Source organism: Helicoverpa zea, chromosome 6 (genome assembly GCF_022581195.2).
Source record: "Helicoverpa zea isolate HzStark_Cry1AcR chromosome 6, ilHelZeax1.1, whole genome shotgun sequence".
NCBI lineage: Eukaryota > Metazoa > Arthropoda > Insecta > Lepidoptera > Noctuidae > Helicoverpa > Helicoverpa zea.
Genome location: NC_061457.1, coordinates 6,559,654 through 6,575,255, shown reverse-complemented (window position 1 = coordinate 6,575,255; position 15,602 = coordinate 6,559,654). Strand labels below are relative to the sequence as shown.

The 15,602-nt window shown below is 37.5% G+C and overlaps 2 protein-coding genes across 4 annotated transcripts in view; one reads left to right on the top strand and one right to left on the bottom strand.

Annotated features, from left to right (window-relative positions):
• Positions 1-785: 785 nt before the first annotated feature.
• LOC124631026 (allantoinase-like) lies at positions 786-11,169 on the bottom strand. Of its 2 annotated transcripts, XM_047165123.1 has the most exons (11): positions 10,928-11,169; positions 10,425-10,576; positions 8,768-8,882; positions 8,093-8,239; positions 7,738-7,795; positions 7,506-7,599; positions 6,940-6,981; positions 6,618-6,831; positions 6,223-6,352; positions 5,870-6,075; positions 786-978 (listed from the first exon to the last, which is right to left on the bottom strand). In XM_047165123.1, the coding sequence occupies exons 1-11, from the start codon at positions 11,087-11,089 to the stop codon at positions 850-852; spliced, it is 1,449 nt and encodes a 482-aa protein (XP_047021079.1). In that variant the 5' UTR covers positions 11,090-11,169; the 3' UTR covers positions 786-849. The 2 variants fall into 2 exon arrangements, with proteins under 2 accessions (XP_047021079.1, XP_047021080.1); XM_047165124.1 differs by lacking the exon at positions 6,940-6,981 and having other exon boundaries at positions 10,928-11,168.
• A 1,440-nt stretch (positions 11,170-12,609) lies between these two features.
• Positions 12,610-15,602, top strand: part of LOC124631025 (probable chitinase 10) — a 29,120-nt gene continuing 26,127 nt past the window's right edge. For both annotated transcript variants that reach the window (XM_047165122.1, XM_047165121.1), the window contains exon 1: positions 12,610-13,058. The gene's annotated coding sequence lies outside the window, so the exon portion shown is untranslated. The remainder of the gene's footprint in view (positions 13,059-15,602) is intronic.

The window sequence follows — 15,602 nt, the reverse complement described above, 5'->3', positions numbered from 1 at the left end:
CTGGATATCATATCTCATCTTTTGTTTGCTGTAGGTATAATATCTATTCGGGTTAAGTTATCGACATAAAACAGGTAGGTACATTATCTGATGCATAAAATAATTTGGTACATGGAAAAACCATCACTATTTTTCTGGTGATGGAGTAAATTTTGATCTTTGCTAATATTTGCAAATCTGAAGCGCTATATAGGTGCCTAATATCAAAGCTATTAAATAACCACAACCGGTTATTTTAATCTCTAGTTTTTTACAACGATGAGGCCAAAATATTATAATACTAGTTTTGTACCTAGGTGAGCAACTCTTACCTTGATTTTCAAGTCTCTATTAAAATACTAGTTTTGAAACAAAGGAAAAAAATACAATTCATATGTGTTATGAATTCCACACTGTAATATATTCGTGCGGATCGCAGCATAGAGGCTTCGAAAACTAATTAATTCGTGTTCAGTTTCAGTGTGTTTCGATACCTACTACTGGAATAAAATTGTGATAAAACCGAATAGGAGCGCGCGCGCACCACAAACAGAACTTTTAATCGACCTATTATTTTTTTAATTTAGTAGATTTTTTGGCGTTACTACGTGTGTATTTCATCTTTATAGGTACTGATTTATGAGCCCAATCTAACTATCGGCCGACTAAAAGTTTGTAGTGTGCGCGCGCTCTTAGTACTTAGCATCTTGTAATTGAACTTATAAGGAAACGTAGGCTCGTCGATTTTTAATACAGTTTTTGAGAGATCGGGAGTTGGGCAATCATTAACAAACTAAAACACAAAGTTACGCTCATTTTGTATATTTTCTAAACATTTAAGAATTAACATTTTCCAACGCCTAAATGGCTTCAGATATCATTTAACAACAGTTTTCCTTGAGGCTTCTCAACTACCTCGCCGTCCTTGTAGATCAGACGTCCACGAAGGTAGGTTTCTTTTACAACACCTTTTAACTCTTTACCGATGTATGGAGTTAACTGAAACAAAAAAATACTTAAATACCTATATCTTTATTTTTATAGGAATAGGAACCCTATTTGTGCATTCTTCACTTAGAAAGGCCGCACTTTATAATGTCCGGTGTTCCACCAGGGGCCCGATTCTCCTAATTTTACTTAAGCAAGATACGATTCACGTTCGACTGCGATCCAAACCCGATTCGATTACGATTGAAACGTATGTGGCAATCCGCTATTTTTTCTTTGAAATAAAAGTTTTTAACCTTTTCTGTCATTCAATAATGAATCATTTTGTCTGCAAATGATTAACTATTTCAATATGATTGTTGAGCAAACTACCGTATAGACCGAAATCACCAAAATAGCAGACCAATCGCAAACCAATCGAATGTCGTTGGAATACGATTGGCCTTATATTAGTAGCAGAATGCCCGATATGGTTAAAACTGCTATTGCTATCATATTGCGATTCGATTTCTATTCGATTTTGACATTATTAACTTAGGAGAATCGGGCCCGTAACTATTATAGTGGTGGTTCCACCATGTACAGTTCTACCTAATCAGATTTTGTAATAGAACATGAGTATTTGAATTTTATTTAGACAGAACTTATCCCTTGCTTACCTATTCATAAATAATAAGAAATGAACTACCTACATAACAGTTGTAACATTATGTAACTGGAACGCATAATCGTGATTCCTATTGTAGAGTAATTAAGCGAGAAGCAAACCTCAGTAAGTAATTAACACAACTATGATTCACAATTTAAACTGATATAATTAAGCTGTGAGTAAATACAAAGAACAGGTGTGCTCATTTCAAATCATTTGATATTACGATGTTCTAGGATTTGTCTATTTTATAGGTATAGATATGTCTCAAAATACGTTTAGGTCTGTGGCTATATGGCAGTTCTTTTGGTGTGAGCTGAAGTACCTACTCTTGAATAAAATATAAGTAGGTAGGGCATCTAAAGAAGACTAGCTTTTCCCAAGTTGGGATCGGCTTCCAGTCTAACTGGATGCAACTGAGTAAAATTGTTTGGTGCGTTTGTTTTTTTTTTACGACAGATAAAGATTTTTTTAATTTTGTTTCTCATTACCAGACCAACTTCATTATCTACATACACTATAACAAAGTTGTAAATGTAACAAATGACCGTAAATAATAGTGAAGGTCATGTACAGTTTCAGCCTTCATCTTCAAAACGTCATACATGACGACCACAAGAACATGAAAAGAATGAGGTAATATGTCGGTTTTCCAATTATTAAATATGTCGCACCCTTAGAATGAAAGTGACCGAATCCAAAAAATGCAATTTGTGGGAAATGAGCAAAATCGTCATCAAAAAATTATATTACTTAATACATCTTAATATATCTCTTCCGTTTTTAATGGCTTACTATTGATTTTTACCAGATTTGTGGATAAGCCTTTTGAGATCACAATGACAATGCAAATTTATGTTTATAGTATTTTTTTATATATATTTTAACATAAAATATAAAGTAGTTTCAAATTAAGTCACTTTATTTCAAAATTATGTTTTCCATTCTATGTTTTTTTAAGAATTAAGTCTGTTTATGACACATATTGGTAATAATTCCGTAGACACAATAAATAATAAGACACTGTCATACTGAAAGTTATTTGGACATAGGGTATTAAATTAAAATGCAATGTTATAAAAATCTGAATGTATTTATTTATTTCAGTCTTAATAACATTTATTCAAGTAACTGATTCGTTATCAGTAATTGAGAAAACAAAATCTACGGGACCTTTGCTTGTGTTTGTGAATAAAATAACAGAATGTATCCAAATGAGCAGGCAATGTCTATTGACCTCCTGCTTCTATTGTGGAGCCTTGTGTTGGCTATAAGTAGAACAGAGGATCAAATTCCTACTTAAGTCTGCACAAAATAACAAATCACTTCTGCAATGAAACCTTTAGTGGCAGAAAAGTGATAAATATATCTTTTAAACAGTTCCGCTAAAAAGTCTACAATTAGCGTCTTTATGCAGTTCTAACGCGTACATCAGCGGCAATAGAAACTTTTTAGCAGCTTTAACCTTTAACATAATTTTTTGAACTCTCTTTTAAAGATGTAGGCTGCAAATGGGTTGTAGAATGATCTCTTGTAAAACCCAGAGTGACATTTGGTTCAGTTTCTGCTGCCTTTAGTGATATTTACAGCTATGAGCAGCTATGAGCAGCTACAGAAGCAATAATAGAACTTAAAGATACTTTCGGAACCCCTAAAGCACTACTGTACAGCTAACAGTTGCCAAATAGGCTGCTGTTTCCACTAGTGTGCTAGTTGAGATGGTTCTACTAGTTGGTTAGACCACTGCGTAGTGACAGACGCGGCGTGGAACACTGTTAGAGACGCTAGTGTGCTCTATGACGTGTCTTGGGATCTTAAGTTATTAAGGCCAAAAGTTGCACTTCCTAAATGTAACAAAGTAACATGGGGTGACAGAGCTTTGCAGCAGACTGAGTTATATAGCAATTATTGTAATGATCTCTTGAAAAATGTAGACTTTCCCTTAGAATTTACTGAATGTAGTAAAACTAGATGTAGAATTAAGGAACATTTTCCATAGTTTTGACTGCAGTAATGGTATAAATAAGTATAACTCTGTAACTTATTGTAAATGGTGTGCATACCTGTAAGTGACATATTCACACAGTAAATACTTACGTAAGAAATTTTGTAACTATACTTGTTTTTGTGTATATGTTGTTGGTTTGCCTTAATAAATAAAAATAAATAAAACTATTTTAGACAATATTTATGCGGAAATTGTGCGTATACTCTATGAAGGTGCAATCGCAAGTAACTGTAAGAACGGATTACAGCGCAAAAAAAGTTACATAACGGGCTGGAATAAGCATGTGAAGGACGCACACAGACAGGCTCGGATTTTCAAACCTGGACGTTGTTTGGTAGACCGAAAAATGGTGATTTATATGAAAAAATGGTGGAAAGTAGAAAGGTTTTTAAAAGTAAATTGAAATGGTGCCAAAATAATAAGGACCAAATAAAAATGGACATCATTGCAAGTCATCATGACGCAAAGAATTATGGTAGTTTTTGGAAAGCCACGAACAGGTTGAATCAAAGGTCGGGTCTGCCTGTGAGTATTGATGGCCTTAGTGATCCTGGTGATATCGCCAACCTATTTAGTAGAACCTTTAGGGTTGGGTCTCCCCTGGGTACGTCGTCTGGTGGGCTTGAGGTGGTGGGGGGGGTCTGAAGACATGCCTAATAGGCATGTCTTCAGACCCCCCAGATGGTTTACGGCCAGGGAGGTAGCTACTGTCATACGCAACTTAAAGAGAGGCAAGTCGCTGGGTCATGACAGCCTAAGTATAGAGCATTTGCTGCATGCTGGTAAGCACTTACCGCGAGTGCTAGCAATGTTTTTTAGCTTGTGCCTGAGTCACTCGTATCTTCCAGCGGATTTACTTAAAACTATTGTTGTGCCTATTGTTAAGAATAAAACTGGAGATGCGAGTAAAAAGAGCAACTACAGGCCTATATCCCTGGCTACCATCATTGCAAAGGTGTTGGATAGTCTGATTGACCAGCAGCTGGATAAGTACTTAATACTTAACGATGCCCAGTTTGGTTTTAAGCCAATCTTATCCACGGAAACAGCTATACTATGGCTCAAACAGACTGTTCAATACTATACAAGTAGGAAAACACCTGTATATGCATGTTTTCTGGACCTCTCCAAGGCTTTCGACCTCGTATCTTACGACTGCCTATGCAGAAAATTGTGGTGAAAATGGAGAAAATATCAAGAACTTCCCAAGCGATATCATTAGGATGCTAAAGTATTGGTATAAAAACCAATACAATTATGTTAAGTGGGCGGGTGTCCTGTCGGATGCATACGGGTTGGAGTGCGGTAAAACGGTGTAGGAAAAAAGCCACATCAGGTTAATAAAATCGTACCGTGTTGGAAAAGTTTAAGGTGAGCATCGATCAATAAATTGTAGAAATTCACAGATCTGAATACACTGATGTGTGGCTCTGTGTACCTAAATATCTTAACGTACCACACAACTTTAATATTATAGGGGCATATTCCAAAAAAGTTACAACTTAAACTTTTTAATTTTAGTAATAAACAGGTTCAATATTAAGAATAACAAAAATAATGAATATGCCTTTAGTCATAGACAGACCTATTATTATAAGTGTCGTTTGTCTTTTATAATTATTTTTTACTAAATAGACCTAATCCTTAAAAGGTCACTGAATACTACCTACATATTTTGTTTTATAAAGACGTATTAATCAAAATGTCACTTTATGGCAAAAAATATTGTGTAACTTACCGTGGCAGTATTCGCAATAAACGGACACTTTTTGAGATTCGCCGATGTTTTACATGTTCACTCGCAAGCGCATCTGACGTAATACTAGTTCTGGCTCTTTCACACAATATGCGTAAACGAATAGCGGAACCAGTGAAAGAGACCGAAATAAGCGTAGTCTCTGTTATAGTTAGAAATAGGTCTCTTTTTATTTACAGGGTTATAGATTATGCTTTTTAAGGTCAGTTTATTGCAAAAACGAGTATTACAGGAATTTTGAATTAAGTCACTTTCATTCTAAGGGTGCGATGTGTAAGTAATACTTTGACTACTACATACAATAGGATCAATTCATCATAAAACAAATTTTACAATGTACCTATATAGCGAGCCAGTGCTTGCATTATGTATTGTGTCGGTCGACTACTTATTCGCAGGAGAAGACTTGTTTACACTAAAATACTGATCAATAATATCTCATCTGAAGATAATGCAACAAAGAAAATTGTATACGTATGCCTTTATTTATGGTATTATTTACGATATTTAAAATTTATCGCTTGCTTACCTTATTCTTGTGTCGTATTATTTCAGTTGTGACTGTAAAGGTCGCTTCAGGGTCAAAGAAAATGAGGTCAGCATCAAGGCCGGGTCTCAGGGCTCCCTTGCGATTTTGAAGGCCACATAGCTGTGCTGGCCCTGAACTCATGTATTTACTGATCGAGGTCAGGTCGAGGCCGCGGGTACTTGCTGCTGTCCAAAACAGGGATAAACCTGAGGAAGTAGACTATAAATAAGAACCTATCTAAAAAAAACTTTACTCCTTATACAACAATGAAATTCTCCTTATTAAAATTATATTGGAAGGTTGGATGGATCTTAGATATCGGCTAAAGAGCTAAGGGATGATTTTAAGCTTACCAAATTGTACAGAAGAAATACCACCCCAAGCCTCTAAATTATTTGAACATTTTAGATCTGGAGTGCAAGGTGAGTGATCAGACACGACTAGGTCCAATTTATCTTCCAATAAGTATTCCCACAATTTTTCCTAAAACATTAAAATTAAATTATTGACCATTCTGCAATTTTTTTCAACTTTTCAAACGAATTTCTTTAGTTGATGCAAAATAATAATGATATGTTTGTGCGCCTGAAAAATGCCATTAGCATCGAATTGAGACTGGCAGCTTGCATTTTTGACAAAGTATTAGGCTAGGTACCTTGAATGTTTTGACAGCAGTAATGAAACCTCTTTTAAAATAATAAAAAAGCTGTTTTTTTTTCAGTTACCTACGTCAGATTTTTCTTTATACCTTGTTATTTTTATCTCTAATAGGAGGTGCACATTTGTATTCGCTCCGTCCTTTAGGGATCTGATCGGCACTGAACGTTAGGTAATGGTGGCAAGTCTCTGCGGTGACTCCGGCGCGCCATGCCTCGTGTCCCTTCGCCAGGCGGGTCTTCCGCGCGTCCACCAGCAGAGGAACCACCTCTGATGAGGACACGTGAACTATGTGCACGCGTACGCTTTTGAAGAAAAAATATAATAAGGAATAAGAATAAGGAGTAAGTAAGAAGCGACTCGTTATTTAACTCTATGTCGATGCATTAAATTTTTTGGTGTGATCTTCCTACTTTCCTGAAATAATCCTGAGTTCATGCCGTTGAGTGGGTCGTCTAAAACAAAATGTAAGTAAATGCTACTATGAAGTAGAATAGGTAGAATAGGTACAGTGTGTTTTGCATTTTAATATTTAACTGACATCTTTATTTTTGTTTCATTAACATAGCAAATATTGAAAAAAAAAACAAATGAGGCGCGTGTATGGCACCATGACACCTCATTTTCTATGTTCGAATATCGAGCGAATTCTCTTTGCGAATAGTCTATGATGAAAAATTTTAGATTCCAAATTCAAATGACATGACATGCGTATGCGTTAATAACAGCCAGTTTCTTCATCAAAAGTTAAAGCCAAAGTAAAAGTCAAAGTAATGTCTAAAGTAAAAGTAACGGTCAAATTCAATTTTTCTATTAATTTTGCTGTCACTTTAGCCTTGAAAAAACGTATTTGACCGTTACTTTTACTTTAGACATTACTTTAACTTTAACTTTTGATGAAGAAACTGGCCGTAAGTAGTAAAGAGTGGGAAAAAATTAAACGTGATCCGAAATATTGTGATTCATGAAGATAACTTACTCAGTTTTGTCAACAAAATCTTTAATTAACGAGACTGCGTTTAGTTCCATTTTGGAAGGCCTTGATTCAAGGTATGTTTGATATTCTTCGGGGTCTAAAATAAACAAAAGAATGTCTTAACATATCGAAAATAAACCCATGTTTGTCAAAAGCAGGTAATCATTTTGTCTTTTTCGTAACTTGTTTTTTATTTCTTTCTATCGTCCTTCTGAAAGTGTAATGAAAAGCATACCTTTCTTTTTTATTTTCTTTCTGGAAGGTGGAACATCATCTTCAAGTTCTGCATGAAACTGTAATTTATTATATATTTTGAATATCAATCGTCTGTTAGCGAGAAATCCCTACTAATATTATAAATGCGAATGTAACTCGGTCTGTCTGTCTGTCTGTTACGTTTTCACGTCTCAACCACTGAACTGATTTTAATAAATTTTGGTACAGAGATAGAGTTGACCTTGAAAAAGAACATAGGATAGTTTTTATCCCGGACTTTTGAAGAATTCTGTTGGAAACGCGATATAACCGAACTCTACGCGGGCGAAGCCGCAGGCGGCTAGTTCAAAATAAAATACTTAAAAAAAAATTACCGCCAGTACAGATCCAGTTCCCTCTAAAGCTGCAAAGGCCTTTTCCAAGTCTTCAGGTCCAACGTTAGGGAATTCATCGACTCCACTTGGACAAAGAAAGCATTTAAAACCAACTACGCCAGCCTTTACGAGGTTCCGAAGTGAATCCTGAAAATAAAAAAAAACGAATAACTACAAGTTCTCAAAAATATTGTATCTAAGTCATAAAACCTTAAGAAAAAAAAATACAAAGCGTCAACTTTATGAATTAGCAACGGGAAGTAATTTGTCGTTACCTATGTAGGTACGGAGTGAATAACCCCTAGCTCGGAATAAAACTTGATATTTTATCGAATTCTGTTAATCCTTTGGAAGTTTATGGTCAGTTAGCCTTAGGTAATATTATGGTGCCACAGATCTCGTAACATTTAAAACTTGTTTTTTTACCCAATAATGGCTAAAATATGTGGATTGAAAGGCAAATAATGGTTATGGCTACTCAAAAACTTCCATCGTAAACCCTTACCTTTTCATGTTAGATACCTTATTTTATGTAATTGATATTTAAAGTATTTTAATCGGGTCAAATAATATAATTCATATCTGGCACCCTGATGTTTCGAAATCGATTCACGTAGTTTATTCAATTAAGTATTTTTAATCGAGATACGAAACAAAAATATGATAAATCCTTACTTCGTTTCCGACTATGACTCCTCCCCAGAATCCAACGTCGACAAAGACATTTCCTTCAGCGGCAGATGCTTTGATTTTCAGGTTTTCCAGGGTCGTAGTCGGTGGAATAGAATTCCTGAAATGTGAAAAGACAACGTATTTTAAATTTTTATTAAAAAAAAATAATCAATGGCTGATTTATTAGTATTGGTCACTGATCCAATACCAATCTACCGATAGCAGAGATTAAGTTGTTAGCTAGATTAAATTAGAAATCGCTATCCTTATCCGAAAAGTGAGCGTAGATAGGTTTTATGATAAAAAATAAATAGGAGCATGTGTGGGATCTGATAAACTTTCTCGTAGGTATGCGTAGGTCTTTCAGGTATGCGTCTCTAACGCGCCTTCATGTCGTTGGTATAATTTAATTTAAGGATTACATTAAATTATGGTATCTATCAGAGTGCTTAGTGCGAGTTTTCGTGAATTTTTTTACGGACTCACATGAGAGCGCGTATACTAAGATTTGTATGCAGTGTTGCCAACTTAGTGGATTTTCCACTAATACTGGTGGTTTAAGTCCCCTATTTAGTGGCGAAATGTTGAAAGTACTGCGGGTCAAGTAGCGAAATGTAAGTTTTGTGGTACAACTTTAAGGAGTTACTATGGAGATTTGAAGTCTCACGGAATGTCAAAAAAGCATCTACAAAACAAAAAGGTGAACGACTACTATATAATTATATTAAGTACTCATTCATTGGTCAAATGCGTAACTAAACAATTTGTGAAACTACTACGCCGATTATAATTTGTGAAGGATTCGGATCGGGTCGGATGAATTGCTAAACAGATGTAATGCTTTGTCTGTTTTAATTTTCTATCGTTGCCGAGTTACATCTTTGGATGATTAAATTGTTTTAGGTTACAATAAAATATAAACAATATTTTTTTAGTGGTGAATTTGGTGATTTTAAGTGTGGGATAAATTTTTGTTAGTGGTTTTCTGGTGGTTTTAAAAGTTGACTCTGGTGGTAAGCTTCTACAACTGTTGGCAACACTGTTTGTATGGAACAAAAACAGGTTCCAATTTTTGACACTAGGTGGAGCTGTTTTTGTTCCATACAAATCTTAGTATACGCGCTCTCATGTGAGTCCGTAAAAAAATTCACGAAAACTCGCACTAAGCACTCTGTTTTGCTGATGTGATATAGGTGATAGCCGAAAACTATGAAAAATCGATTGTTCCATTCCAATCACTATTCCATCGATAAGGACCCAACAGCACAACTTAAAAGTAGGGTAATGTTTAATCGGTTATGAATAGCGCATTATTTGTTAATGGGGTCAGTAGACCAAGATAATTTTTAATATTGGCAAAGAATATTAACTCCATTAAACCCGATGGAGTACACAATATAAGTCAATTACTCAGTACCTTGAACAATGCTTGTTTATAATTGAGATCGTATGAAGTTAATAGTTAATTACTGTCGCGTGTCACAAGCGATAGATAGACAGATAATGGCCTGCACATTAGGTAACCAACCAGTCGGCATCGTAGTCTTTGAGGACTAATTTAAATTCGCGTCAATTTTCCTACTTATCTAAATCTTCCTACATTACCTACCATATCCCTAAAAAAATATCTACTACATTAAAATAATGAACCAGTTTTTACAGGGGCATGTCGACGATGGTGGTGATGCCGCCGGCAGCAGCTGCGCTGGTGGCAGTACGGAACCCTTCCCAAGCTGTGCGACCTGGCTCGTTGACGTGCACATGAGAGTCCACTACTCCAGCCAGCAGCGCCAGCTCCCCACCATCCACGACCTGGAAACATGGGTAATAGACTTAACTAAGCGTCACCATTGAATCTAGTAAATGTGCAGTTAGTTGGAGTACCTAGTGAGTTTATCTGAAGACCGGTCCGTGACGTAACATTTAACAATTTGCCTCGTTCACGAGGTCAATTTAGTTATGTATCTTTTGAAAATATACATAGCTACAGCTAGTAAATTACAAGGTCTTCATTAGCAGTATCCAAAAACAATGTGTTTTAGTAGAATAAGTTTTTTTCTCGACTTGATTCATTGTCTGCTTGGTTAAATCTTTGAAGATCTAATGACGAAAATGCAACGTGAAAACTTGTTTTTATAGTACTGGTAAAAAAGTGCTAGGTACCTTAATTTTCCCATCGCTATCAGCAACAATTTTATCTGCCTGTTCCCTAGTAACAATTTGTTCAATGGTGCCTCGCTCGTCAACCAGCACACCGCCATCTGACACTCCGCTATCAGTGACTAGACGTTTGCTCAAAAACAAGTGACGGTCAGGCAACGCCATCGCAACAACTCGCAACAACTATGCTAATGGAACCAACTTAGCGTCCAATAGCAACGCGGTGTAATTCACAACTAACTATTGCTCTCATGACCACGCGCTAGCGGATTCTGTTATCGAGAAAACTTTGTGACCATTGTAAACAAACAAATGGATGATAACAATGATGAAAGATGTTCGATACGAGTAAAGATGTTTTGTAAAGTACTTTAAGCTGTCATTCGGTTTTTTTGGGAGATAATAATTGATTTAGATATGATTTTTTTAATACTTTTGGAACACGTTAACGTTTTTAGCATTTTGTTTTTTTTTTTTAATATGGATCTGACATAATACTCTAAAATACAGCTAGATTAGAACGACATTTTCAAAACTGACGTGCCTAAGTAGAAAGAGACTGCAGGAAGGTTTAATCAAACCTCAATGGATGATGGGGTTATCGGCCATTTTATGAAATAGCAAATGTTTTTATGTTGTGTTTTTATATACCTGAGCATTTTTCTCTCGACAGTTTCCATTAAGAATGCTCATGTCACCAGCGTATTCATAAATATTCATTTCGGTTACCCATGAAAAAAGAGTGCCATCTTTTTTTAAGGTAAAATTTGAAAATTAAAAAAGGCGATTAAAATAAGCGCGATATACTTACTAGAATTTCGCTAGTTGCATAGGTATATCTCATGTAAGAGATAATTAGAGATACATTTAAAACATTCACATGGGAGGCCTCGATAGTCAATTTATAGATACGATCGATCTTTATCGTGGTTGGTATCTCCTTCGATTCGAATCTCACATCAATAGAAAATCATTCAAAAATCGCTAAACAAAAGCTTAATTTTTTTGGACCATGATTTGCCCATTACACTAAATAATACTGATTTACAATGAAGTGATTATGACTTCAATAGATCGTTTTGGTTTTAGATAATTGAATTTTAAACTGTGAACCCATACTGAGCGTGGGCGCGGAGCATCTGACACCGATGTTGACGAATCATACAATAAATGCCAACGGCCCGCCTTGAACTTCGCCTTGAAGTCGAGCACGCAGCACGCGGGGTGCTCCCGGCCATCGCCCGCCACCACCAACCCCCCCTCGCTGCAGCATAGGTACATACACAATGCTAGTCTACAAGTACCCAGTAAACTGTAAACACATACCGGTTCCGGTTTGTCCTGCTCCCAAAGGGCAGGATGATCCAGATTCCGAACGATCTCATTAATAACATAATAATAAAATTCTTGTTGTAGCATCAGCTCATTACACGCACACAGGTCTACTTCGGTCTATCATCCTTAAATGCTAATAAAAACAAAACAAGCAAACTTCCTAAGAAGCTAGGTCACTCGATCTGGTCAACTTTGAACGTATGAAAACAAGGGCATTGCCAATTTCAGGGTCCACTTAGTTCGTGAGTGTACAGTTAGATGGTGAGCTGCTGGCGATGACAGCGGCGTGCCGGTAAACAATGCGAGCGACATTGGCGGCAAGAAAGGAAGAAACGCTCCTTGCATAGTAATGACGGATGAGCCCGGAGCGCTATCGCACCGCGACACCACGTATGCAAGCACTGCTCGTGGCCACACACCAGCTTACGCTCTATAACAGACATAGCATTACAAATAGTGGTCAAATGCATAACTCATCAACCGTAACGTAGAAAAATAAGAAATAAGTTGCTAATCAAAGAGAAGTTCAAATAGGTACATGTGTGTTCATCAATAACGACGGTACAAGGGTGATTTCTGTAACATACTAAACAGCTTGAAGACGATCTCTCTAAGGACATAGTTACACTTCAAAAAGTGTTACATGAAGTATCAAGAGTGCGCGAGGTATTTTCAATGCTAAGACCAAAGCTCCGTGAAATGTGAAAAGCGTAAACGTAAGAGTGATTACTGAGTGAGGCGTTATTTTGAAATAAACAACAAGATAGAGCATTCCTGCTGCATCAGGACTAGAGAACAGGTGATTATAATATTTCATATTATTTATTACCACTTACTGATACTGTGACCACACCACAAGCAAGTATTTTTTTTAGAAATAGGAATAGAATTTTTTTTCCCAGATCAGTGTTTAATTTATTTATAGGCATTTTAAAGCATATTTTTACAATACCTATATGATTGAAGTTAACCCTTCAGCATGTCGATTCTATAAAATATCACAACTCACTTCGACATCACTCTCACTTCGACTTCGATCTAAAGGTAGAATTCCGTGGACGCGACAATAGTCAACCTTTGAAAATGTATGGCACCGTTGTCGAGGCCCGTGACAGTCGCGCGCGGCCGACGAATTTCGTAAGCTGCTCGCGGCATTGTCAAAAATTTAATTCTGGTTTTACTAAAATTCTATAGATGTTATTAAGCGCTAGACCATGTTGAGAAGCGTACGGCCGCGAGCGGCTCACGAAATTCGTCGTCCGCGCGCGACTGTCGCAGCCCTCGGCAGCGGTGCCATACATTTTCATAGGTTGACTTTTGTCGCGCGCGGCTGCGACAATCGCGACCCACGGAATTCTACCTTAAAGTTTCGTGATTGACATTGTCAAACTACACTAGCGCTTCACTATCGAGCGTGTTGACAAGTTGAACTAAATCAAAGTCGAGATTTTGACAGATTTGTCAAAATCTGTCTATCTATAGGGGAGGTAGGGGAGAGATGGGCAGTTGGGAGACATGATCAAATCAGAATAAAAGGGGGGTCCTTTTATTCTGATTTCTGATCATAGTTTTGTTTTTTTTTAATTGGGTAGTTTACGTTACCGACTGGTAACGGTGTTCATCCATAGACTATCTGTCATTTCTGTGAGTTGTCAAGAACAAACACTCGTAAAAGTACTTAAATATTTTGTTGCGGTTTCGGATCGTTATAAAGAGAAAACTAATGAAAGGTATGTGTATTTTCTATTATTAATTATTGATTGTCAAAATCTCCAGTTACAATTATAGTAAGTCGATGCAATCCACACCTATTATACCTTTAGAAGAGAGTACTACAGCAATAGTTAATGGGCCCCACGTTTTTATTTTAGTCTAATATGACCGGACCACCTACGTAGGTGGTAAGCTAAGCTATCGTAAGCTCTTTCATTATATCTAGCCGAATATAAGAAATGGCAATAAAAGTTGATAATGATCTGTAAAATCTGATTTTTTATGCAATAAATTGTGAAAAAGTGCCCATCCCTCCCCTACCTCCCCTAAAGTATGAAATGACATTACGAATCGAAGTGAAATGCGAGTTGTTGATCGAGTTTTATAGAATCCCAGTACAGTAGTAATAATTGACGTTTTACCAAATCTTAACGAGATCATGATTGGAACTGGATCTTAAAACAGGTTCATATAAATTAAGTTCATGATATACAAAGCATCGTTGCAAACAAATTATAATCGTTTTAAAGACTGATGTAATTTAAAAACCTCATCAATTATATTGATTGAAAATCTAAAACTAGTCTAGAACTACCTGTAGCCAAGCTACTTATTTAAACGCAACTATCGGACCAATCTTACAGCAGAAATTATAATTAATAATAATAATAAGCCCCGCAGGGCATCTGAGGCGGATGACGGGGAGTAGCGACCCCGCGGGGCCATATATCCGAGTGCTCCAGGGAGAGTATACTGTCCCCCATCTCCGGCCTGCCGGAGCGAAGAATGACGGGGGATAGGTCTCCCGCCTCTTGGCTTGCCTTCATCGGCCGGTCAGAGTGGAGTCGCTAGAGCAGGGTTAGCTCGGAGGGTAGGTGCCTCGTGGTAAGTGGCGAGTGGGCCGGTGATGCTGGACCCACAGGGAGCGCGTGATCTGCGTTTAAAGTCCGCCGAGGTATCCTCACCCTTCAGCCCCTCATGTACCTGTTGCCCCCTTGTTGCAATTTAGCGACTGATTCCCGGGGGCCCAGTAAGTGAGGTGGCGAGTCTCCACCTGCCATTTTTACATGTTTTAATACATTGTCATCGGCAGGTGCCATAGTTCCCATAGTTATCCCCATTCCCAGTCCATTAGCATCCCATCACAATAGCCCAAGTAGTTTTCATCCACAGTTAGCAATAGTATAGCACAGAACCGGGAATTGTCCTTGGGTACATTTCTATAGTGTATACAGGGATAATCGTCGGTTTTGTGTCGCCATTTCATTAAAGTTGTCTCAAAAGGGCTTCAGCGTGTTGGCTTCGGCCCCACGTTCGCCTCCCAAAAATCCGGGACTCTGTAGTCCCGAGGTCTGGAAGAGACATACATTTATAATAATAATAAGCCCCGCAGGGCATCTGAGGCGGATGACGGGGAGTAGCGACCCCGCGGGGCTATATATCCGAGTGCTCCAGGGAGAGTATACTGTCCCCCATCTCCGGCCTGCCGGAGAGAAGCATGACGGGGGATAGGTCTCCCGCCTCTTGGCTTGCCTTCACCGGCCGGTCAGAGTGGAGTCGCTAGAGTAGGGTTAGCAGCCCGCTCGGAGGGTAGGTGCCTCGTGGTAAGTGGCGAGTGGGCCGGTGATGC

Coding starts and splice junctions, on each gene's coding strand:
- LOC124631026 (XM_047165123.1), bottom strand. CDS start 11,089: ATGGCGTTGCCTGACCGTCACTTGTTTTTGAGCAAACGTCTAGTCACT. Junction 10,577..10,927: donor ATAGCGATGGGAAAATTAAG/GTACCTAGCACT, acceptor CCATGTTTCCAG/GTCGTGGATGGTGGGGAGCT. Junction 979..5,869: donor TAATACGACACAAGAATAAG/GTAAGCAAGCGA, acceptor TTTTTGTTTCAG/TTAACTCCATACATCGGTAA.